Genomic DNA, 24,456 nt, shown 5'->3' with positions numbered 1-24,456 from the left:
ACAATAACATAATGTTGAGACACTACAGATTTCCAAAATGGTTAAAATTATTATGTAAATCACAGGGACATGCATATATTCTTTTGGCAGAAACATGAAATGTGAAATTATACAAATAACGTTTATTTTAGGTGTGTTAGGAGGGGGGGGGGATTTTCCTACTACATTTTGGCATGAAACAATACCCAATTATATACCAAATTCAAAATGCAGTTTAATGAGTCAGGATTATCCTATGATATGCAAACATCTTGAAACACTGATAAATTCTACAGCAAAATGTAAAATGAATATACAACTCATTTAAAAATGCATAAACTTTAATCCATGCACTTCACATGCATGATGGAAAATGAAGATTATGAATATGACCATTAGAATGGAATTAGGAATTTATTCCATGTAATGTCTTTAATGCATTCAAATTAACAAAATACTCATCCAGGTTAGAAAGAAAAGTTCTTCAATCCATCCCAAAGTTTAAATGAATGACTTAATTCTGTATCCATTTAGAGTTAAACAAATTCCAATATTGTTCACCATTTAAAAAAACAACATAAAATTTGCCTAAAATAACAGGTAAAAATCATATACTTTTGTATATTAGTTATTTTTGTCACAATTCTTTTTCTCTAAGCTAATTATGGCATTGAGGAGGAGATAAGACACTAAAGAAAATGTCTTAGTTGCATCTTGTGACCATTCAATTTGAACCTTTTTGGCCAAACATTTCAGTCATATCTTTACAAGCAAACAATAATAGGGCCAAGATCTGTTGATTCATTATAAACCTCCCAAACATATGCACTAAACAAATAATTTATGAAAAATAGTACAAACCAAACTGCGAAATGCACTTACAGTAACAATTTCAAATACACATCCACAAAATACAGACGTGATGTTTGGTTGTATAGCTGGACACACTTCAAGCAGTGTATTTACCAAACAATTAACCGTTGAAGCACAAACACAACTTAACTTCTCCAAAACACTTGATGAAACCTACAAAAGAAAAAGCAAATAGCAAAATTTACTTCTGAGTCTAGTTCATGAAGAAATAGGTTACTTGTGACTAGACCTACAATTTAAACTAAGATTCAAACCTCTGAAATGCATACTGAACTGGGAATTGAATCAGTAACCAATTGATTACAAGACAGGGAGAACCTCAAAAAAAACACCATTACCACAGATGTATATTTTTTGTAAATCAAATGAATTTAAACAGATTATGCAATTGAATTTGTATGATTAATTATTTTCTATTTGTTTTATTTTTATTTTTTATATGCATGTTTGTGTGTGTATGTCAGTTCAAATACTTATGATTATTTGGAGAATACAAAGGGTAAAGGCAGTAACTGAGTTTTCTTATCTTCCATTTTTCTGACACACTATCTTCCAAACATGTACAAATATTATTCATCATGAAGGTTAAGTGCCCCGTGCAAATAGCACCGTCCCATGAAGGCACATTTATGGGATGTGAGGGTAGGTCCCCAGTCGATATTGGCCATTTTGGAGATGATGTGATCTGCACCATGCTCCTGCTATCTTTACCGCCTCCCCCTAGGTACCCATTGATGTGAGGCTGGGTGACCCCAGAGCCACTTTATCCAGGGAAAGGACAGGTAAAATTCCAACCTTGGATCACCGCCCCGGGAATCAAACCTGGGTCTCCCACGTGGCAGTCAGATGCCCTACCAACTCTTTATTCATCATATTATGTTTAAAATTACTAAACATCTAAAGTTCTCATTTCACTTCACGTGTAAATGCAGTATGAAAATAATATTAAAATTCTTTATTGATCAAAAGTTTTAAAAAAAATGTGATCAATAAATTGCATTTCAAATTACAGATCCACACATTTATAATTGATTGTTAGGATATTTCACATTATCTTTATTAAAACATAAAATAAATAGCTACTTACACGTTTGTGATCATATATATACCTAATGACATCCAACACACATTTGATAGCTGGGCAAGCCTTGTGTTGTTCCTTTAATAATAAAAAAAAAGGATAGTGAATATTTCAATAATGAAAAATAATACAAATATACTAATAATGAAAAGTTATAACTAGAGCCCGGAAGTTCAGGCATTTATTTTCGTTACAATAGGCAGGCAAAAAGGCATTTATAATGTGGTAAATAGGCACTAAAAATTAAAAAAAAAGGCAAAATAAACCGAAAAAAGGCATATTTAGAAGTCGCTTACTTTTATCTATAATTTCTGGCAAACTGTTAAAATCTAAATTGGGAAGAGCATTTCAATTTTCTCCGTCTTGATTGCACATAACTACAAGGTGCTTTTTAAGTTCTCAACATTCATTGATAGTCGTCTGTCAGAGAGAATGTTTTTCATAATAGAAAATGATCTTTCTACTTCGACAGAAGTTATTGGAGCATACATATAACAAGCTAATGTAGCTCGACTCATTTTGGTAACAGCATTTTCACCTTTTAGAATATCACAAATTGTTTTCAATTGTTTCAAGTCCTCATTTGCACTCACTACCCGTTAGCACTTTTCCGCAACAGCTGACCCCTTTTCTCCTGGCACATCCATCATCTGCTGCATAGATTCCTCGAAGATTTTCATGGATGCTATAATTGTAATTGTCTCTGGCAATGCACCATAATGTGCAAAAGTAAACTTGAATAGCACAGGAGTTTTTTCACTTCACGAATTGAAGCCGCTTCATTTTCTGGAAGAGCATCGATCACCTCACTGATTTTTTTAAGGTTGTTAGCATAATATATAGCTGCTGATATCCAGGTTCCCTATCTCGTCAAGACTGGTTGTTGAGGTAAACTAAGCTCAATCGCAACTTCCTGAAATTTTTGGGTTCGAGAGGGAGATTTCAGAAATATTTTCTTTGTGTTCGAAATCAACCTGTCCACTTCAGCAGTCAATCATGCACAAGAAATGTTAACCGAAAGGCAATATCCTGACTCAGCATGAAATACTTTTTTCTCACACTTTTCTCCTTCAGCAATGTTGAAACATGCGTGAGTTCAATATTACTTAAATAAGGCGAAAATTATTCACATAATAAACGGAAAAAAAATAAATGCCAACAACGTTTTTTGGGAGAAAAATAATTTATACACATTTTTTTAAAAAAATGTCAAATTTCATTGAAAAAGGTAAAAAAAAGGCATTATAATTAAAAATAGGCAGTGGGGTCCCAAATAGGCAAAATAGGCAAAATGAAAAGGCTTCCAAAACATTCGAAACAACATAAGAAATGTATATCCGGAAAAATTTTATCAATATATGCAGTAGATAAAAAGAGGCATTTTGCCAAACTTCCGGGCTCTAGTTATAACGGATGTCTCACTTGCTCTCGGACCCAGATTTTCGCTTATATAAATCAAAGTAATCGTTGTAATTTAATAATATTTGCTAAGGACATACCTTGGTGTGTGGGAAGTGTTGTGAAATCATGAGAATGAGCACCATAGTCGTTCTAGGCGTGAGCATGCGAAAGTCCACCATTTGATGCGGTCTTACAGACGCTTGCTTGTTGTTGTGTTCAGTGAGTTTGTAAACCAGTTGGATGGCGAGGAACTTCGTACTGGCTATTTTCAGCAGGATGGTGGCAGTCTTCTGTAACATGAAGAGACGTGTGCAGGCATGCCTTGATGCTCATGGCAATCACTTCCAACATTTTCTTTGATGTCACCACGCTTCAGACACACCAAGGTATGTCCGTAGCAAATTATATTACATGACAACCATTACTTTGATTTCTATATGCAACAATCTGGGGCCGAGAGCGAGTGAGACACCCTGTACTAATATACTAATCAAACTCAGGACTGAGGCAGTCAATCGGGAAGACTCTAGAATCAGCAAACTATACGTAGAAGTATCAGTGAATTACCTAGAAAAGATTCACCAGACTTGTTCCCAGTCCTTGTATCCTATTGTCAATTCAAGATCCCACATCCCACCTTAATTTCCTTTCAATTATTACATCAGCAATTAAAGAAATTGAGCCAAAATGTTAATGCTGTCAACTATTCTTTACACATTTCTTGAAATAACCTTGGTCAAAACTATATAATATGTCTGTGATGGAATTCTCAATTAGTTCCACTGTTCTCTTAATAGCCACAAAGGTTCCACTGATTCAGAAACTAGCGCAATATATGCCTACCATTTAAAACCTTTACCATTTCAGTACTATGACAAAACATGTATCATGGATACAGCCTCATCTAATGCCATCCCAATGCTATAAACAAGATCCTGTATCACATGTTCTGTTCCTTTTCTCAAGACACGTTTTGTTTCATAACCCCATCATAATATGTACGTACATATCAGGAAATCAACGTTTCCTCTCTGTTTCAGAACAATGTTGCTATACAAGTAGAATATTGTTTACGTCATTGCACTGACACTCCTAAAGAGGTTTATCCCATTCTGTTAAATGTTTCTACTTATCTCCTGCTAATGACACCCACTGAGGAAATTAATGTAAGATGCGAGAGTTTTCATTTTTGATGACAGTCGTACTTTGTGACTTTAGTCATTTAAAGACAATGCCACTGTAATCTACACATATTGAAGTTTTGCCCAGAGGCACAGTTTCCCTGCATTCTTCCTAATCCGGCGAAACCTAAAATATCTTTGATACTGCCCATACATTGGGTAGATTATATCCAAGCAAATCACGTTAATTATGAGTGCACTTCTGATGTCAAAGTAATGCTATATTCATAGACTAACCACAGTCTTCTAACAGTGATATGAAAAATTTGAATTCCGGTATCTACCTATTAATCTGGGTCTTCCCCCTCTCAGGAATTACTCTGTTTCATAATATGGATACAATACTGTATCCATTTAGAAAACGTAACTCTTAGCACTCAGTTAATGTACCTATCACCATGAGACAAGCTCACTAAGACAGACCACCTTCATACAAAGCTCCCAAGGAACTGCAAATACTATATTTACTCATGTATAATGCACACTTTTTCTAAAAACTGTGGTGCATATTATGCACGGAATAATTCGGACAGCCAACATGAAACCATGCAGGGTCATTCCAAGATTTTGTGACACTTGCATTGATTTTTCATGTTTATGGAACCCTATCATGTTATATATTGTTGTACAGCTTAAATTCTGCAGTTTCTGAATATGGCAACAGTATTCCATTCAAGATGGTGACACTAATGTGCAATGCGGTTGAAATAAGCTCATCACAAAATGAAGAAACATTTTAATCTTAATGGTACTTTGGATGAAAGAAAAGATAAGGAAAAAGAAAATAATAATTAAAATTAGAGCTGAACCGATACCACCATTTGCCGATAACGATACCATGACCGATTCCTACCAATGCCAATACTTGTAAAGTTCCAGTATAAAACAACAAAGGCTATATATAGTTACCGAGTCATACTAACTCATCACAACACTAGGCACATATCTAGAAATATATTTGGGGAGCCAGTCCAAGATAAGTGTCTCAGAAATATAATAATAAAAGTGTTTCTATTTAATACGTTAATATAATTATAGGCCGATTCATAATAATATGTAAATTAATCAATTAGTACTTAATTTCTCCAATGCGTATGGAATATTCTTGTATGTAACTACAGACTAAGAAATGGAGGAAAGACAACGTTAATACCTATATTGTTCTTTGTTTCTTGACTAAAACATATTCTTATTATATAAATAGTAAAAAGACGCTATAACATCAAAGATAAAACAGCAGATATTCATCATTTAGCTTACATGTAGTTAAGACCACTAAAATATGTGTAAAAATAACTGTCATGGCAAGGAAATTAATGTCAAAGAAGTAAAACATTTGATATTTATTGATAACAAAAAGAATGATGGTATGTCCATTTGATGAAAAGTAAAGTTCTTATGTACATTATTTTAAGTACATAAATCTTTAGAGGGGCCTCCCAGATGGTGCAGTGGTAACACCGTTGCCTTGTAATCAATAGATTGTGGGTTCGATACTCAGTGGAGGCACATAGTGGTTTGGGTCCTACTTTAAAATGTAGGCCCAGTCCCGATTAGCCTTTCTGTGTATAAAGTGGACTTGAAACAAAAACTCAATCTTTCTTAGTCCTGTCATTCAAAGCCGTATGTTCCCAATCTAATCTCGGCAGAAATAAATAACCCTCATTAGCCGATACAGGCAGTCACACAAAAGACAGACACAGAATGGAAGAGGACAAGAAGAAATTGCTGAATCTCCTTCCCGCTTGAACATAGATAAAACAAAGCTAATTTCATAGTGACCTTCATCCCTCTTTTCCACGAACTACCTGACCTGCCGCACTATTATATCAACACGAGCTTCAAGCAAGAATTGGCAATGAATGGTTATTTCCCCACAGCGTTAACTAAGCAGTTACATGCCTTCATGGTCATGCTTGGGTTCAGCTTTCACTTACCCATGCCTTTGATCTTGCCATCTGCTTTCCAGGAGGATGGGGTTGTATACAGTGAAGAAATATTGTGCTGCTAACTGCTAGTTTGAGGGTCCTGAATGTGCCTCGTAAAAATGTTGCCTTAGTCACAAAAAGCATATTTTGATTATTTTTTTTAGAAAAAGTAAAGAAGGAATCAGCAAAACCACGTATAAAAGTTTGAAGGCCATTTCCCATGATTTTTTACTTCGTAATGTAAAAAAAAAGCAGTGCCATTCTGGTGGGAATTTGAGCATGCACTTTCCGTCACATGGGATGTGTGTCAGCAGTATTTGTTGGGCGAGAAATAATAGAAAATAGCTTCCTGAGCGCTGCAAATCAATAATGTAATTTTGATCTCGCTTTCTACTATTACAGAATAAACATGGTCCTTAAAGAGTGAAAGTTTTAGGATGCTAAACACAGTGGAGGAAGAGGGGGGGAGGTGGCATGGGTTGGTGATATTGTTTACACAAGAGGATATTCTCCTCTTGGTTCACACAGCAACATGTGACTCATTGAATAGGTATGATGTCATTCACTCTTGATCGGCATAGCAACAGCTTTACGACCTACAACTAAGAAAGCCATTCTTGAACCTGAATTGTACTGTGCATTATATACGAGACATAATTGTTTGTCACTGTTCCCCATCAAAAACATGGGTGCACATTATACATGCATAAATACGGTATATGAAGAAACCATCAGAGAATTATCTCCACACCTTCCATGACCTCAGATGGACCTTTGCTTGACGGCAGGCCAGCTTCTTTCAAATTTTCCATTCCTTTCAAAAAACCGCTATGATATTCCAAAATCTGAAAAATTACATCAGCTTAGAATTCCTTCAAGAGGATTCATGTGAATCTTCATGTGATTTACTTCACTGTTGCCAAGATATTCTCAATAGTTTAATAGACACAAAACTATTGATAATATCTAGGTAACAGCGAAAGCAAACTACATGAACATTCATGTGAATGTTCTTGAAGGAATTATAAGCTGATGCAATTTTTCAAATTTTGGAATATCATAGTGTTTTTTTAAGGCAGGGAAAATTTGAAAAAATACTGGCCTGGCGTTGGTCAAAGGTCCAGCTGAGCCATTTCCTATACGAGGGTCACTATTTATATTTTGAGCCTAACAATGAAAAAACAGGAATTTGGCATTGAAAACTGCTTTATTGTTTTTCGAAGTATTCTCCTTTATGGTCAATACACTTTTGCATTCATTCGAACCATTTGTCAAAGCAGTTTTTCCAATCTTCTTGAGACACCTCCATAATATGGTTTTTGAACGCATCAACGGCGTCTTCCGCCGACGAAAATCGTTGTCCATGCAATTTATTCTTCACATTCGGGAACAAGAAGAAGTCATTTGGTGCCAAATCAGGACTGTACGGTGGATGACCCATCAATTCGACTTTTTGACTGTTCATAAAGTCGGTTGTTAGACGAGATGTGTGACAGCTGGCATTGTCTTGATGAAGAATGATCCGACGGCGTTTGTTTGTTTTCCGTATTTGACCGAAGACCTCTGGCAAACAAATTGTTGTGTACCATTCAGAGTTGACCGTTCTACGTTCCTCTAAAGGCACAGTTGCCACATGACCAGTTTTCCCGAAAAAAACAGGCGACCATTTGTTTCGATGTGCTTCGAGCGCAAACAACTTTTGTTGGATTGGGTTCATCTTGAAACACCCATACAGTCGACTGCTGTTTACGTTCCGGCTCATATGCATATATCCATGATTCGTCACCTGTTACAATCTTATATACGTCTTTTGAAGCACCACGATTGTATTTATTCAGCATTTGTTTGCACCAATTGACGCGAGCGTCTTTTTGAGTTTTTGTCAAATTGTGTGGGATCCAACGAGAACATACCTTTCTCACAGCTAAATGATCATGTAATATTTTATATATGCTGGTGGAACTAATGCCTATGGTTGCCTCAATCTCACAGTATGTCACATGACGATCTTGCAGTATTAGGTTTTGCACAGCATCAATGTTTTCTTGAACAACAACTGATTTTGGATGATCTTCGCCAATCTCATCGGTGAGCGAATGGCGGCCACGATTAAATTCGTTATACCAGCGTTTCACAGTGGCAAAAGATGGGGCTTCATCGCCAAATGTGGAAGTAAGTTGATCGATGCACTCTTGTCTTGATAATCCATGTCGAAAATCGTAAAAAATCATCACACGAAAATGTTCACGAGTTAATTCCATTTTATTGTTGTCGCGCAATCTCCAAGGCAACATAAACAACACAAATGAAGCTATTGACAAAACATTTGAAATACGTTATGGTCAATAATGCCAGACAATTCCGTGCAAACGTCAAATCGCACCTAACTTCAATCAGTGTTGCCAAGGCTCAAAATATAAATAGTGACCCTCGTAGAACAAGAAACTGCCACTTCAATTTGTGTACCCTATTCAGATGACTGGAGGAGATGATGCGAATGATTCTCCTCCATTCACCATCTGGTCCCAACCAATATGAGTCCAGCATACTTACGAGCAACAACCCGACTTTGTGATGAATTGCTAAATCCACTAACTAGCTTCCTCTTTGGTTAATCAACAACAGTGTGAGTGAAACAAGTGCTAGGAACACTATGCCACCTCAAGTGCCTGGAACACTCCAACTGAAACTTCCTGAATGTTTAACACAATATTTTATTGTAAAGCAAGATAAATTTCTATAATATTGAATTTTACTTAATGTACACTTTAATGAATTTTTACTTAATGTACACTTAACTTCAATGTAACTAACTGCAACTGATGTTCTTATAACTTTAAATTCAGTGTTAGGACATTATAAATTTACTAAGGACAATTAGGTATAGTTAGACTTTTCAATGGAAGTTTCTTCAACTAATTAGGTTTGTATGATATTCCAGTTTGATTACATTCATGAGGCCCTCACATTTCAATTCAAGGAGTATGTGTGAATGAATGTTACCTTTAACATCATTATGTAAGGGTATCTCATTTGTGGTAAGTGAATTTAGATGGAGACTATCTAATATCAGGTGGGAGGAGTTATAATGGATGGTTTTCTAATCACTGACCAATTACCTAGTCTATATTTAATTAAACTCTCTGTGTTCTTGGACACTGGCGAGCAACAGCCTGGGTATCAAGTGGAAACCTGCATGGATGTCATTGTGTGACATCAGAGCATATCATCACTGTCTCATTGATAATCAAGTGGATGAGCAAAGATGATAAGTCCAGACTATTGGTTAAAGGCCTATTCGCTGCCCGTGCTTAATAATGTGCTTCTTGCACATTCTCCTTCAGTGACTTTAAACTTAGAAATAAATAAACTCAAATAAACTATTATGCTATGAAGCAAACATCTCGATTTTTGGGAACCCTGTGGAACGCTTCTCATCTCTCCAGAGCATTACGCTTTGCATGGGTCACTGACTAGTTACTTGCACTAAGTGGCATGTTTGCCCAGCATCTGTGGGGCTCAATTCAATTCACTCCACAAACAACAAACATGCTATTTGGTGGTACTACTGCACCACAAATGATAAACAAAGGTGTCACTCAGTGGCCCTGTGTAAAGGTATCTTAGAGTTAGCGTCTATTTTAGAGTACTGCATCGGACCACTTTTGCTCGCTCAAACTCATCCGAATCTCCCACGCTCGAAACGTACCACACTCATCGTCCTACATTTCAGAGCCTAATAAGCAGCAATGTCAACCTAAAACCCATACATGGAAGGAAACCACTCTATGCAATTACAACTCTAAATAATAATTTTGTGACTCAAATACAGCACATATGAAACTATGCAATATCTACAGACTGAAATGTAAAATCGATGCGCATGCTGAGAGACCTGCCTAAGCAATTACAAATATCATATCACAGTGCAAGAAGTACATGTACATCATTGTTCACTTACTGAAAAGGATAATAATATTCAGCAAAATAATAAAATTCAGTTATAACATTCAATGTGACAATAATCGTAGGAACAAAAAATGTCAACCTAAGCAGTTTCAGACCATAATCATCTATTTCATTTTCACATATCTCGGTAAGATATACAAAACTGCATTTTAACATGGAGATGATGACTATGCTAACTTATTTTTCAATTTCACTTGGTCCTTTACTTCACGATCCATATTTGAAGACTCACTACCATAGACAAATCACGGAAATAAGTGTACAAATAGGGTTCGAGAGTTCGAGTGTATTTCGTTTGTTCAGTTGCTTTTCGCTCGAGTGGAAGAATTATTAATTCTGTGTGCCATCTAGCGTTGCCCGTGCGAACTATTTGCCACTCGAGCGAAAAATGCTCATTGCAGCATTCTAGTCTATATCCTTACTTGCTAACTCCTAAGTACTTCCTAAAAATTAAACTTAAAACAATTCATTTGCAATTCCATCACTCTTACCTTAACCTTTCTTTCCAGTATATCTTTTAGTAACTGAAAAGTTACAGTATTTATGGTTGGAGTTTTTGATTCATCGTTGATATAAGACTCAACGTCATGGTAGCTTTGTCTTGTGGCACAATGCCTAAGTAGGCTGTTTAATGCTGGGTTCTTCATGGGTATTAAAAGTGCATTACATCTGAAAATTAAGTGAAATAAAATTAGTATAATTCTAGCAATAAATTCAATTAGAAAAAGATATTTTACACGAATATTGGAATGATAATTAAATATCCTGAATAACATGTTCATGTAATTCTCAAGAATGAATGGGGGGACCCTTTCATTCATATGTCATCAAGTGGCAAACAAAAAACTACAGAAAAATAAAAGAAACTTATAATATTCAATTGTATTTTTTGATCAGCATAATGTAGGTCTCAGTTATTTAGCATTAGAGTTTTTGTTTTAGAGCAATCCAAACCACTGTATCAAACCTGGGAGCCCTTGACTACAAGGCAATGAGCCAATGGAGAGGCCTAAATGATGGAATTGAAAAGTGTGACAAAAATTGCCATAAAAAAAAAGATCAATGCTTTCACATATACTTACCTTTATCAAATTCAATACAAAACAACATTGAACTCGTGGGCAATGCAAGTAGGCAGGAAAGGGGGGGGGGGGGTGTTGAACTTGTCTGTTGACCCACCTTCCCTAGAAATTGATATCTTTCATTTCAAATGATGACAAGTTTATTATTAATTTGGTATCCGATAACAGAAATAAAGTTTACTAAATTAACACTGTAGCAGAATAACCAAGGGCAAAAACAGCTAACTCAAAAACTTTCAAACAGCATATGTTTCTGACTCAGGTTGCACTCCCACAACCCTAATAGTGGAGTCACCTGTCACTTAACTTCTGTCAGGGATCTTCTCCTGAGGGGTCAGTTGTATCGAGTACAGGAGTTTTTCCAAGCAGAAAATGACAGTGATAATAATAAATTGTCAATAAAATATACTCCTCACAAAAAGTTTGGAATATTGTTACGTTAGACAATAGGTGATAGACACAGTCTTGGAATGCAACAACACATGCATGGTATCTGTCTGCTGGACGTTCTAATCTTTTCGCCACCATGCCAATCACCTATTGCCTAACATAATAATATTCCAAACTTGTTGGGCCTAATATAACAATATTCCAAACTTTTCTTGAGGGGTGTACTTTATTAATATTATACTAAACAATTTTATGTCATTGGCCTGAGGTCCCATATGAAAATTCATGGTGACAGCTATAATTCACACAGTATTGAAGAAATTTCATTAATCAAGGGGTTCCTTTTTGTATGTTGAGTACATTTTTTACCAATAAAAATATTAACACAATTAAGACAATCCCTTCAATATTTTACATAATGATCCACATAACCAGTGCAATGTATATGAAATTCAAGGTAACACCTTTAACTATTTCACGCATTCGGCATTGTGCTAAGGCACAGTATGAGCAAGGGATATTAATTGCTGATGTTAGGAGCATGGAGAAGGCGAAGTGCGAGCGCAAGCGCAAGGACTATTCTGTTGAATTGAACAGAATCAAAGACACCCCTCTGCATAAACATGGAACAATTAGATCTTTGGCTTCTTCTATTGGAATCCCGCAAACAACTCTATTTAGGTATTTAAAAGAAGGCACAACATTGAAGAGGGTTTCATCCACAGTACAGCCGTATTTAACAGACCAGAACGAACGTGAACGCATATAGTTTTGCTTGTGGATGGTCGAACCTGATGGGAAATTCAAGACTATGTATGATTACATACATATGGATGAGAAGTGGTTTTATTTGACGAAAGTTCAACAGATGTACTACCTCACTTTGTATGAGGAGCCTCTACACGTCAATGTCAAAGTAAATGCTTCAACACCAAGGTCACGTTCATGGCAGCTGTTGCACGACCCAGACTGGATGCAAGTAGACATCAATGGTTCCATGGTCGAATTGGTATTTGGCCATTCACTGATACTGTGGGGGGCAAAGAGAAACAGTAAGAACAGACCACGTGGCACCCCCGTTGTACACCCCAAAACATCAGTGACACAAACTGAATGTCGGGCAATGCTGATCAACAATGTCATTCCAGCAATACATGCAAAGTTTCAGCAGAAGTGGAAGAACAAAACCAATTGTTATCCAACAGGATAATGCACGACCCCATTGTTTTGACGATGATCCGGCGATTCTCTCTGCAGCCCAGGCAGATGGATGGGCTATTTCCTTCCGGTGACAGCCATCTAACAGCCCTGACCTGAATGTGCTGATTTAGGGTTTTTCAATTGTATCCAATCCTTGCAATACCAGAAGAATCCTCGAACTGTTCAGGAACTTATTGACTGTGTTAACGAGGCATTTGACCAGCTCAGCAAGGACAGTCTGGACAATGTTTTCCTCACCTTGCAACAGTGCATGGAATGTTGTCTGATGCGACAGGGAGGGCAATGGTTACAGCATACCTCATGTGGGAAAAGCCAGGCTATGGCGGCAAGGTACAGTGCCTCAGTCCCTCCAGTGCAAACCAGAAGCAACAGCAGCTGCACAACAAACACTTACCTCACATTGACGTTCCCTGTGTACCAGCTTTTGTAGCAAAATGTAGCTGACATATACTACTCCATCGTGTAAAGTACCAAAATGTACTATTGCATCTGCTTACCATATGATGTCACATAACTTTACCATGTATTGTTCGCAAATGTGTCTCTATTTACAGAATAATGTGGAATAAAATGCATTATTATGAGTATGAAATTGTAAACCACATTGTAGCCTATACCTAACATACAGCCTAACCCTCTAATGCTTTACAATGTAACATATCTATACCATATTGTGGAACAACATAAGAGGCCTGTTTCTATACCATATTATGGAACGAAGGGAGTACTTTACTACGAGGGTCACTGTTTATATTTTGAGCCTAACAATGAAAAAACAGGAATTTGGCATTGAAAACTGCTTTATTGTTTTTCGAAGTATTCTCCTTTATGGTCAATACACTTTTGCATTCGTTCGAACCATTTGTCAAAGCAGTTTTTCCAATCTTCTTGAGACACCTCCATAATATGGTTTTTGAACGCATCAACGGCATCTTCCGCTGACGAAAATCGTTGTCCACGCAATTTATTCTTGACATTCGGGAACAAGAAAAAGTCATTGGGTGCCAAAGCAGGACTGTACGGCGGATGACCCATCAATTCGATTTTTTGACTGTTCATAAAGTCGGTTGTTAGACGAGATGTGTGACAGCTGGCATTGTCTTGATGAAGAATGATCCGACGGCGTTTGTTTGTTTTCCGTATTTGACCGAAGACCTCTGACAAACAAATTGTTGTGTACCATTCAGAGTTGACCGTTCTACGTTCCTCTAAAGGCACAGTTGCCACATGACCAGTTTTTACAAAAAAACAGGCGACCATTTGTTTCGATGTGCTTCGAGCGCGAACAACTTTTGTTGGATTGGGTTCATCTTGAAACACCCATACAGTCGACTGCTGTTTACGTTCCGGCTCATATGCATATATCCATGGTTCGTCACCTGCTACAATCTTATATACGTCTTTTCAAGCACCACGATTGTATTTATTGAGCATTTGTTTGCACCAATTGACGCGAGCATCTTTTTGAGTTTTTGTCAAATTGTGTGGGATCCAACAACAACATACCTTTCTCACAGCTAAATGATCATGTAATATTTTATATATGCTGGTGGAACTAATGCCTATGGTTGCCTCAATCTTACAGTATGTCACATGACGATCTTGCAATATTAGGTTTTGCACAGCATCAATGTTTTCTTGAACAACAACTGATTTTGGACGACCTTCGTGAATCTCGTCGGTGAGCGAATGACGGCCACGATTAAATTCGTTATACCAGCGTTTCACAGTGGTAAAGGATGGGGCTTCATCGCCAAATGTGGAAGTAAGTTGATCGATGCACTCTTGTCTTGATAATCCACGTCGAAAATCGTAAAAAATCATCGCACAAAAATGTTCACGAGTTAAGTTCCATTTTATTGTTGTCGCGAATTCTTCAAGGCAACATAAACAACACAAATGAAGCTATTGACAAAACATTTGAAGTACGTTATGGTCAATAATGCCAGACGATTCCGTGAAAACGTCAAATCGTGCCTAACTTCAATCAGTGTTGCCAAGACTCAAAATATAAATAGTGACCCTCGTATTTATATTGTATTCATCAGTGATCAGAACGCTACATTTTAAAAGTAGCATCGCTACAGCTACCGCTACCCTTCCAAAATGTAGCTTCGCTACAGCTACATTTACCAAAAAGTATGTCGCTACACTACTGATGTTCACTACTCGCTACTTCTGCATAAAAAAAACTAAAACCACCACACGGATTTTCAAAAGAAGCCCCTAGTAGGATAGTTGTAATTACTGGAAAATAGATTCTGTTATTTATTATCACGATTCCCATCATTCGATAATTTTCATGGCACTGTTACTTCAGTTATTTATTTTTACTATTACTATAGTGTTTGAGAATGACGTACTTATGTATAAGTGGAATATCAATTCAAATTTGATATATGAGTATTGCTATTAGGGTGTTACCCAAATTAACGATTACAACTACACACAAATAAAATATGGTAGGATGATTTGATTTATTTTACTTCACTTTTGTTTAATTGCGAAGATGGGGATGAATGATGATGTGATGAAATTGATGAATGGACACTCACAAACACCCATGCCCATCGTAGTGTGGCGTGCTAAAAACTATGGCACGGGGTAGGATTATTTATGCTTATGTATCAACATATATTTTTGTAGAATAAATATTTTAATTTTTTAATAGACTGATATGAAGACAGTATTTTGAATGAAGAATATACAGTATCTCACTCACTCTTTTTCAAGGATGATAATTGTCGTGAACATGATGGATAACCAGATTTCCTGAATATCTACCGTGCGTCCATTTCGATCTGCAGCCGAGAGATCGGGAGAAACGTGGCGGGCGGCACTGACGGAGGTGCCGACATTTGCGGCCTGTAATGCCCGCATATTTTTATGGACATATGCAGACATTTATATAAATATTGCAAAACTAGCACTAACCTGTGTTATAAGAGTTGTTCAAAGTGATGTCCACCTACATTCACACATTCCTGGCATCGTTTGATGAAATTTTGATTCACACGCAAAAGTTCTTCTTCCGTAATTCTTCCTAGTTCTGCCCTTATATTGTCTTTTAGTTCGTCGATGCTATGAGGGTTATTTCGGTAGACTCTATTTTTCAAGGTTCCCCACAAATAATAGTCACATACGGTAAGATCTGGCGAACGTGAAGGCCATAAACCTCTTGAAATTATTCTGTCATCAAACACCTCCCTTATAGCGTCCAAAGAATCAGCGGCGGTATGGGCTGTGGCCGAATCTTGTTGAAAATACCCATATTGTCTCTCATTATCTGATAACAACTGAAAAAATGGCACGAGTATTTGTGTGCGGTACCTCTCTGAATTTATTGTGTCTTCAAAAAATATAGGCCCTATTATTCTTTTGGCACTTACAGCACACCACACACCAATTTTTGCATCGTGTAACGGAACTTCGTGTATTATTCGGGGATTTTCAGTGCTCCAGTATCTATTGTTCTGTGAACAAACATGACCACGCAAGTGAAACCATGCCTCATCCGAAAAAATTATTAACTGTGGATCAACAATACCATCTACAATATTCTGCAAAAACCCAATTACAGAAATTTACTCTACTTACGTTGTCAGGGGGCCGTAATTCTTGCACTATAGAAACTCTGTACGGTTTTAATTTTAGTAGCTTAGTGGCTGTATGTGCTGATGATTTTGACACGCCCATCTCCTGTGAAACACGGCGTAGAGGTTTGTTTGGAGAACGTTCTAACGCTGCACCAATTTCATCGAGTTTTGCTTCGGTTAGAATCCGTCGTTTTTGCTTAGGTGTTTTAAAATTTAACGATCCAGTTTCTCGTAATTTAAGGACAAGACGTCTAACCGTATCTCTATGTGGAGGTGAAACGCCTGGGAATTTCTGTACAAATTGCCTACACACGTCTCGACACGAGTCTGTTTTCACGTAAGTGTCATACATAAAAATTCTTTGTTCTAACGTGAACCTTGCGGCTGGCATTCCAATCGTCTGACTGACACAACACACACACACACTGCAATAACACAAACAAGTAACAGCAAGTAACCAAGAATAACACTCTTACGCACAGTACGAAATTAACACGCTCTTGGTTTACATCTGCCTGCCACTATATTCACAGCTCTGTAGTCGCGAAGGAACAAAAAACTGGAGCTAGGAGATTTCGGATTGCAAGGAAGCTCACGAACACCATTAGCTTTTAACGGTTCGTCTGCAGCGTAATCTTGATACAGTGTTGCACATTCGAAACCTCCAAACGATCCCCATCGACACAAAACTCTTTCAAGGATATAAACTTAAGCAGGACATTACTGGTCAAAACTATGATTAAAATGTTTTACAGAGTATTATCTGTGGCTCTTAATATAATTTCTAAAGCATATTTATTTGTGTATATAAGGGTGGAACTTGGAAGAATTACAGAAGAACTTTTGCGTGTTATAACACAGGTTAGTGCTCGTTTTGCAAGATGTCCACAAAAATAAGCAGGCATTACAGGCCTCAAATGTCGGCATCTCCGTCAGCGCCGCCCGCCACGTTTCTCCCGATCTCTCGGCTGCAGATCGAAATGAACGCACTGTAGATAATTATCACAACTACAGCATGTTGTGCAAAAGGGGAATAATATACAAATGTGATATTTATCAAATTTATCTTCTTATGCCTTAAATGGAATATTAGTTGGGTAGGAGGGGGATGGTATGTTTACTTGAACCTTGGGGATAGCTGGGGTATGCATCTATGGTATAAATGAGAAAGAGGTGCAGCCATGCTTTAAGTGATCTTTCCTGTTGGGAATGCTTCCCATAAGACACAGTGGAAATTTATCACATTGTAATCAAAGGGCTCCAGGTTCGATACCTGGAGGAGGCATATAATGGTTCGGATCCAGTCTCAATTAGCTTATCTGTGCATAAAGTGGACTCAAAACAAAAACTAGGAAAGACACGTAGTTGGGAGGATGGGATCCTCCTGCTCCTTCAGTCCCCACACTCGCTGCTCATCATTATTCATCATTCTCACAATTAGTTCAAAAGCAGAAATTCTCTAAATGAGAGAATTATTAAATTAACCATTCATCCTCGTTGTCATGATTTGTGAAAATACAGAAAAGCAACACAAAAGTAGGAAAAGTACATAAATTTGGAAACTGTGCATTAAGTAAAGAAAATTGTCATTTCTGCAGGAACGTGTGAACCCGAGTGTTCTTACTCTTATTGTAATTTTAAAATTTGTGAACAAGTATTATGACGAAAATAATTGCAATACAGAAAATGTAATCTATCGTTCTTGTAACAATATTTTTTTTTGCTGGTGAGACCCTATATACTGACAATGATCAATTCTGTTAACGTACTGAGCCACTGATTGCTGGCACTATTGGTTTGTCACTGTAGTGGAAAATGAATTGCTTATTCTTGCATTTTACACAGTAATTGATGACATTTTGCTGTCTCTTACACCATGGATATCCACAGGATTTATTCCGGGGGTGGTGCAAACGAGGCATGTTTCTCCCCAAAATAGCGATGCAGCTCAAAAAAATATAGCTGTTAGCCGGAATATATTCATAATTATCCCCACTTCCATGTAAAAGACTTTGTCCTATGAACAGCCGCAGGCTGAACCTTGCCCTTTAATAAAGGAAAATTGAAATTGAAATTGAAACCTCCTGCAAAAGTAAGAGTTATTGTAGCATTTTTTGATGCTGTTGCCACATTCAAAATTTATCTCAAAATGCTGAGAAAAAATGTAGCTGTAGCGAAATTTTTGCTACAACTACAGGAATTTTGTAGCTTCGCTACAGCTACAAACTTTGTAGCTAGCTACAGTAGTGTTGCTACAAATAGTTTGCTACTTCCAAACATTGGTATTCATGACAGTAGGTTAGTAATCATATTATCATCACAAAGTGTAAATATTATTGAGAGATAAAAAACAAACCTTGTGCACATATTGAACCAAACTACACACACATTAAGGAAAGGAATATATCATCATAGAAGAACCAGAGGAATAAAAAAATGTAAAGTGCTCCCCTGTGCTTAGCACCACGCCATGAAGGTGTATAGGGGGTGTGGGGTAACGCCCCACACTTTCTTGATCCGGTCGTGAGTGGGAGTGATGTGATCAGCATCATGCCCCTGACCACCTTTACCCCCCAGGGTTTCCCCCAGGTACCCATGTCATTCGATGCTGGGTGGGTGCCGGAGCCGCTTCCAACAGTTCCCGGATTTGAACCGGCTGGGGATCGAACCTGGGACCTTGAGCATGGTAGTCAGAAGCATTACCGACTCAGCCACCGCGACCAGAGGAATGTAATTCCAAAATGCGTTTTCAGTTACGTTAACGTCTCTTCTCAGAAGAGCTCCATTTGGAGTCAGATTGACATATCTACACTTCTAGTTCTTAGAAGTAAGATTGAGTCATGTATCTCCAGTTTACTGTCTCTTTTTAAGTCCCTCTGGTTCCCACACAACAATAGTATGGGAAGGAGACTGAATAAAGCTCCTAACATGCAGTCGTTATATTGATGCTATGCAATATATGGCGTATTGAATTAACACATTCAAGGAAAAATGTAAAATACAGGGTGTTTCCGTATTGAATGAAACTGGCAGGGTGGATGGAGACTGACTCAAGTAGCAATATGAGATAAGGAACTCCAGCCCGGAAACACTACATTAAAAATTTATAAGTCAAATCTAGTTGAGGCTGCCTATGACAGTGGAATAAGACAACTGAAAGATGCAGCTTGTAGATTTACTATGGACATTACTACAGTGTATCGTAGCACTCTATAATGAAATGTTATGGCAGCCCCAGCATCAATGCAGGCATGACAGCATTGCAAGAATATTTGTTACACCTGTTCTAACATCCCTGGAGTAGTTCAGGCAATATCAAAGGCAACAAGGATTCTTGCAAGGAGGGGGTGCAAAGGGTGTCCCTGTACTCCGCACCCAATCATCAGCCAGGCAGTGCACCCTGAATGTCCATATTATATCTAGAAGATGCATCTTTCAGTTGTCTTCTTCTACTTTCATTTGCAGCCAGGGTTGGACTTTTGGAGGTGCTGCAGGTGGTTGATGCATTCTCCAAAGGACATACGAGTAGGAGAACTGAACTTCGCTAGTGACTTTTATTGTTTCTAATACTTAAGAACATTATTTCCTTCCAGTCATTTTTTTTGCAACACCATAATTAAAAATATATATATTTTTGTCGCTTATATTATTATAATTTACAGCATATTTATATCACTAGCTTCATCTCAACAAAGATGATGGATTAAGAAATAATTAATGGGAAAAGTCCGATAGAAACAATGCAGGACAGATCTCATGAATAAAAAGATCTAAACATAAATAAATACCAGTAACATGCAGTGACTTTTATCTTTGTGGATATAGCCCCAGAAAAATTAAGAAAAGTCAAAAATTTTTAAGGTCTTCCTTCATTCAGTGGGAATTTGATGGTGGTCTTTCTCTGCCTTTGAAAACTGATTTGTCATTTCTTGAGATATATGTATGTATGTATGTATATGTGCGTGCGTGGGTGTGTGTGTGTGTGAATTTATTTTTCCATCAATCAACTTAATGCACAATATGTTATTCTTCGGTCAAAAATCATAACTTTGTGTGTCTACTGTGCTCCAAAGCTCTTAATTATGCATGATTTTAAAAAACCGAGCTTTCCTTTAAAAAAAAACAGCTCATTCACTAGCCACTCCTCTTGCAATGTTCTCTGAAGGCTGCTTTCCCACTCAATGGAAGAAAGCAAACATCATTCCTATTTTTAAATCTGGCAATGCAAACCATACTACATGTTACAGGCCAATTTCTCTGCTATCGACCCTTGCTATTGTCTGTGAAAAAAATCTAAAAAATAGACTTCTGAAATTCACATCCTCTTACATTAACCCAGCACAACACGGCTTTCTTCCAAAATTCTTCATGCCTTACCAATCTGTCTTCTATGCAATCCTATGCCAAAAATGCCATTACTAATCGTAATCAGTTGGATGTTGTGTACTGTGATCAATCCAAAGCTTTTGATTCAGTGGATCACCATTATTTACTGCATAAATTAGCTAACGATTTAACATAACTGGAAACACATTACAAATAGTGAAAGACTATCTAAGAAATAGACAAAACGTGTTACACTTCCTGGGACTCATTCTATATCTGGTGTGCCGCAAGGATTCTTGGCCCTCTGTTATTTGTATTATATCTGGATGATCTCACAGATCTCTTTAATTCCCCCATCTCAAGCACAATTCAGATGATCGGTGATGATTGCAAGATTATGAGAGAAATAAAACAGCCATCAGACATGCAACTTCTCCAAAATGACATAAACAGATTCTCTGAATGGTGTAAGCAATGGAAACTGTCCATAAACCCTTCAAAATGCTCTTAGAGTGCCACACACGTAAATTTGCCGTTGCGTAGAAAAGAATTTTCGTTTCGTCTCCCTCTCTCTTAGCATCACGTGTTCTACCCTGCTCGAAAACCTTCGCTATTGTTGCCACATTGTCATTCCATTCCTGGACACACTCGCGCAAACATCATTGATAACAATTAAATAGCGCTCCAGCTAGCGGTTCCCACCGTTCGGTAGGGACGCTAATGTGGCAATATAGCACGGCGTAGTGCTTGCTTCTTTTATGCAGTGCATGTTCATTGGCTAGCTAGTAACTAGTGTTGCCAACTGTAATAATGAAGCACTATTTCTGTCACGGAAGGGGAAAAGGCAGGTAAAGTAGCGGTGAGTTTTGTTGGATTGGAAGCACCATATTTTTATTTTATACTAAGTATTTGACCGGTTTGACGTTGTGTGCGTGTATTGCGTGTGTTTATGTAAAAGTGTGTGTTTGCTAATGAACGTTAAATTCCATAATGCCTCCAGTTCTGTCGAAGTTGAAATCAAAAACCTTGCATAGCCAAGCTCGGGAAATTCTAAGCAACGTGCACGAGTTCATGAAGGAGGAAGCCAGTCATGGTGTTAGCATCCCAATAAAGCATTTTGGCAAGAGAGCAGCGAACAGCAGCAACAAATTGTTCATATTTCATAATTTTGGAATTATTCAAAATAAATAAATTATGTGGCTCCAACATCATTTCAACTCTGGCTCCGGCACGTGTTCTTGTAGAAATTGCATAGAGGAGGCTGTCATTTTTGCTGCTTAATGCGATACATATTGTTTTCTGTGTTAAAATTGCCATGCTTTGATGGGTGACCAAGTTCATAGCAGGGCCGGCGGAAGGGGAGGGCGAACCGTTCCATCGCCCAGAGCGGCAAAATTTGAAGAGAAGAAAAAAATAAGCCTATTGAAAACTGTGATCGAGCGAGATATTCTTTTGCGCTGAATAGTATTGAAATAGCATAAGAAGTCTCATTATTTATTTTATATTTTGATGTTTTAGTTAGGAATATATTGATTTTCAATTTTCCGTTGCTGCGTAATGACCGGGGGGGGGGAGGGGTCGAAATAGAGCGGCATCTGCCGCCACCTCCCAGGGAGGCAAAATGACTAGCGCCGGCCCTGGTTCATAACAAAAGAAAAAGCCGCGCACCTTATCGTCTAGTGGCAGTATATGTACTTGTTATTGTTGTGGAAGCCGGCATCCTTTGTAAATGTACAACAAAGGCAACCGACTGTCGCCGATCTCAGAGAGGAAATAATAATACTGCTTCAGGAGGAGTGTTATGGTGCAATTGTAGCGGTTTAACACGTTGGCATGTTATTATCTGCCGTTGCAGTTCCATACCAGTGTATACGGGTTTTGGGAGTGAAAAGTTAGAACGCCACCAGTGCATTAATGCAATGAAAAATAATATATATTTTTTTTTTATTTTGTTTGAAATCACTCAAATAAGAAATCGTATGAAGAAGTCTTCTTTGCAGCATTTTTGGTAATTTTACTTATGTGTTAGTTCATATTTTGCGAATTTTTAGTCCATATGTATGTAGCTACATACATAGTCACTTGTTAGTACATATTAATCCTAGTCCTGGTATAATGCATGACGTTTAAAACTCAACGTTAGATAGACCTGAATTCTCTAATTTTATTGTTGTACGTAACAGCTGTGCATCGGCGCACCGCAGCGATTTTTCTATCTGCTCCATTAGCAACACTGCTTCTTTAGTTCTGTCGCGCATTGCACGGCAGAATTATCTGCGCTGGACTCTACATAACAATTTCATTGAAACAAAACATTCTTGAAGGAAATTATACACTCACCGACATCACTCTAGCAAAAGAAGCACAACACCAAGATCTAGGTATCCTCATAAGATTCTAAACTAACTTTCGATAATCACATATCAACCATCACATAAAAAGGCAATGCGTATGCTAGGCTTACTTTACAGATTCACTGAAATCCATAACCTGAAAGCACTTTCAATTTACTTCAAAATATTTGTGTCGCCCGTTCTAGAATACTGTTCACCCATCTGGAACATGGCTGCCCCTTCTCATACCTCCAAGATGGACAGTGTTCTCAGCTTTTTCCACTCCATTGTTCGATATAGAGTGAGACACCTACCTAAGAGAGATCTGCTTGTAAACTTACCACAAATACTCAAGAAACCTAAATGCAGCATCCCACTCCACGAACTCTCTCTCCGAGTGCCTACACATAAAAAACAGAGGAAGGAAACTTACCACACTGAAACTCCCCGACTCTCACTCATATAACGTTCATTATTCCATAGGCTACCAAAACAATTCAACATTATCTCAAACCAAGTCGATATATACAGTTCTTCATCAAATTGCTGGGACCATCTCATGAAAGAAGCAATAGACATACACGGGAAAAAGAACAACCTCAACAGGGACACGGGACTCAAACTGGACCCAGCCTGGTTAGCGATAGTCGACTGGGAGCACGGACATCACAGAAACGCCACCTGACTGGCCTGCCACTTACACTGGACCCCTCCCACACCTAATACATATATAACGTCATCCTGACTTATCTCTGCACTTCATTCCCTGAAGATGAGTGATGTTAGCTCTCGAAAGCTCGGAAGCCTTTCCGGAAATCATCTGTCTTATTTCTACACCCTCGATTACCAAATTTCCCACCGATTCCGGGCTCCGCCCCTGGGGTAATTGACCTACCGCCCCCAACAGCTAACGCGGCCCCGCCTCCGCTTTCTCTCTAGAGTCCCTGTTAAAGGCATGTTAGAAATTGGCCAGATTCACCTGCCCCCAAATAAGCGACAAATTTTAAGTGCAGATTCGTGATTACGAGGCCCAAATTAGTCAGTATCCCAAATTTCAAACAAATTGGATAAATTTCCTGTATTGTTAAATTATACC

The 24,456-nt window shown here is 37.8% G+C and overlaps 1 protein-coding gene across 1 annotated transcript in view; it reads right to left on the bottom strand.

Annotated features, from left to right (window-relative positions):
* LOC146001733 (uncharacterized) overlaps positions 1 to 24,226 on the bottom strand; it is an 83,574-nt gene extending 59,348 nt beyond the window's left edge. Inside the window, exons 1-4 of the mRNA XM_083139432.1 lie at positions 24,220 to 24,226; positions 10,904 to 11,081; positions 1,940 to 2,011; positions 862 to 1,005 (exon numbers count right to left, since the gene is read on the bottom strand). Coding sequence (XP_082995558.1) covers positions 862 to 1,005; positions 1,940 to 2,011; positions 10,904 to 11,059 — 372 coding nt within the window. The 5' untranslated portion in view covers positions 11,060 to 11,081; positions 24,220 to 24,226. The remainder of the gene's footprint in view (positions 1 to 861; positions 1,006 to 1,939; positions 2,012 to 10,903; positions 11,082 to 24,219) is intronic.
* Positions 24,227 to 24,456: the final 230 nt, after the last annotated feature.

This window comes from Lepisma saccharinum, chromosome 1 (assembly GCF_977018435.1).
Source record: "Lepisma saccharinum chromosome 1, izLepSacc3.1, whole genome shotgun sequence".
NCBI lineage: Eukaryota > Metazoa > Arthropoda > Insecta > Zygentoma > Lepismatidae > Lepisma > Lepisma saccharinum.
This window is presented reverse-complemented; position numbering and strand designations above follow the sequence as displayed.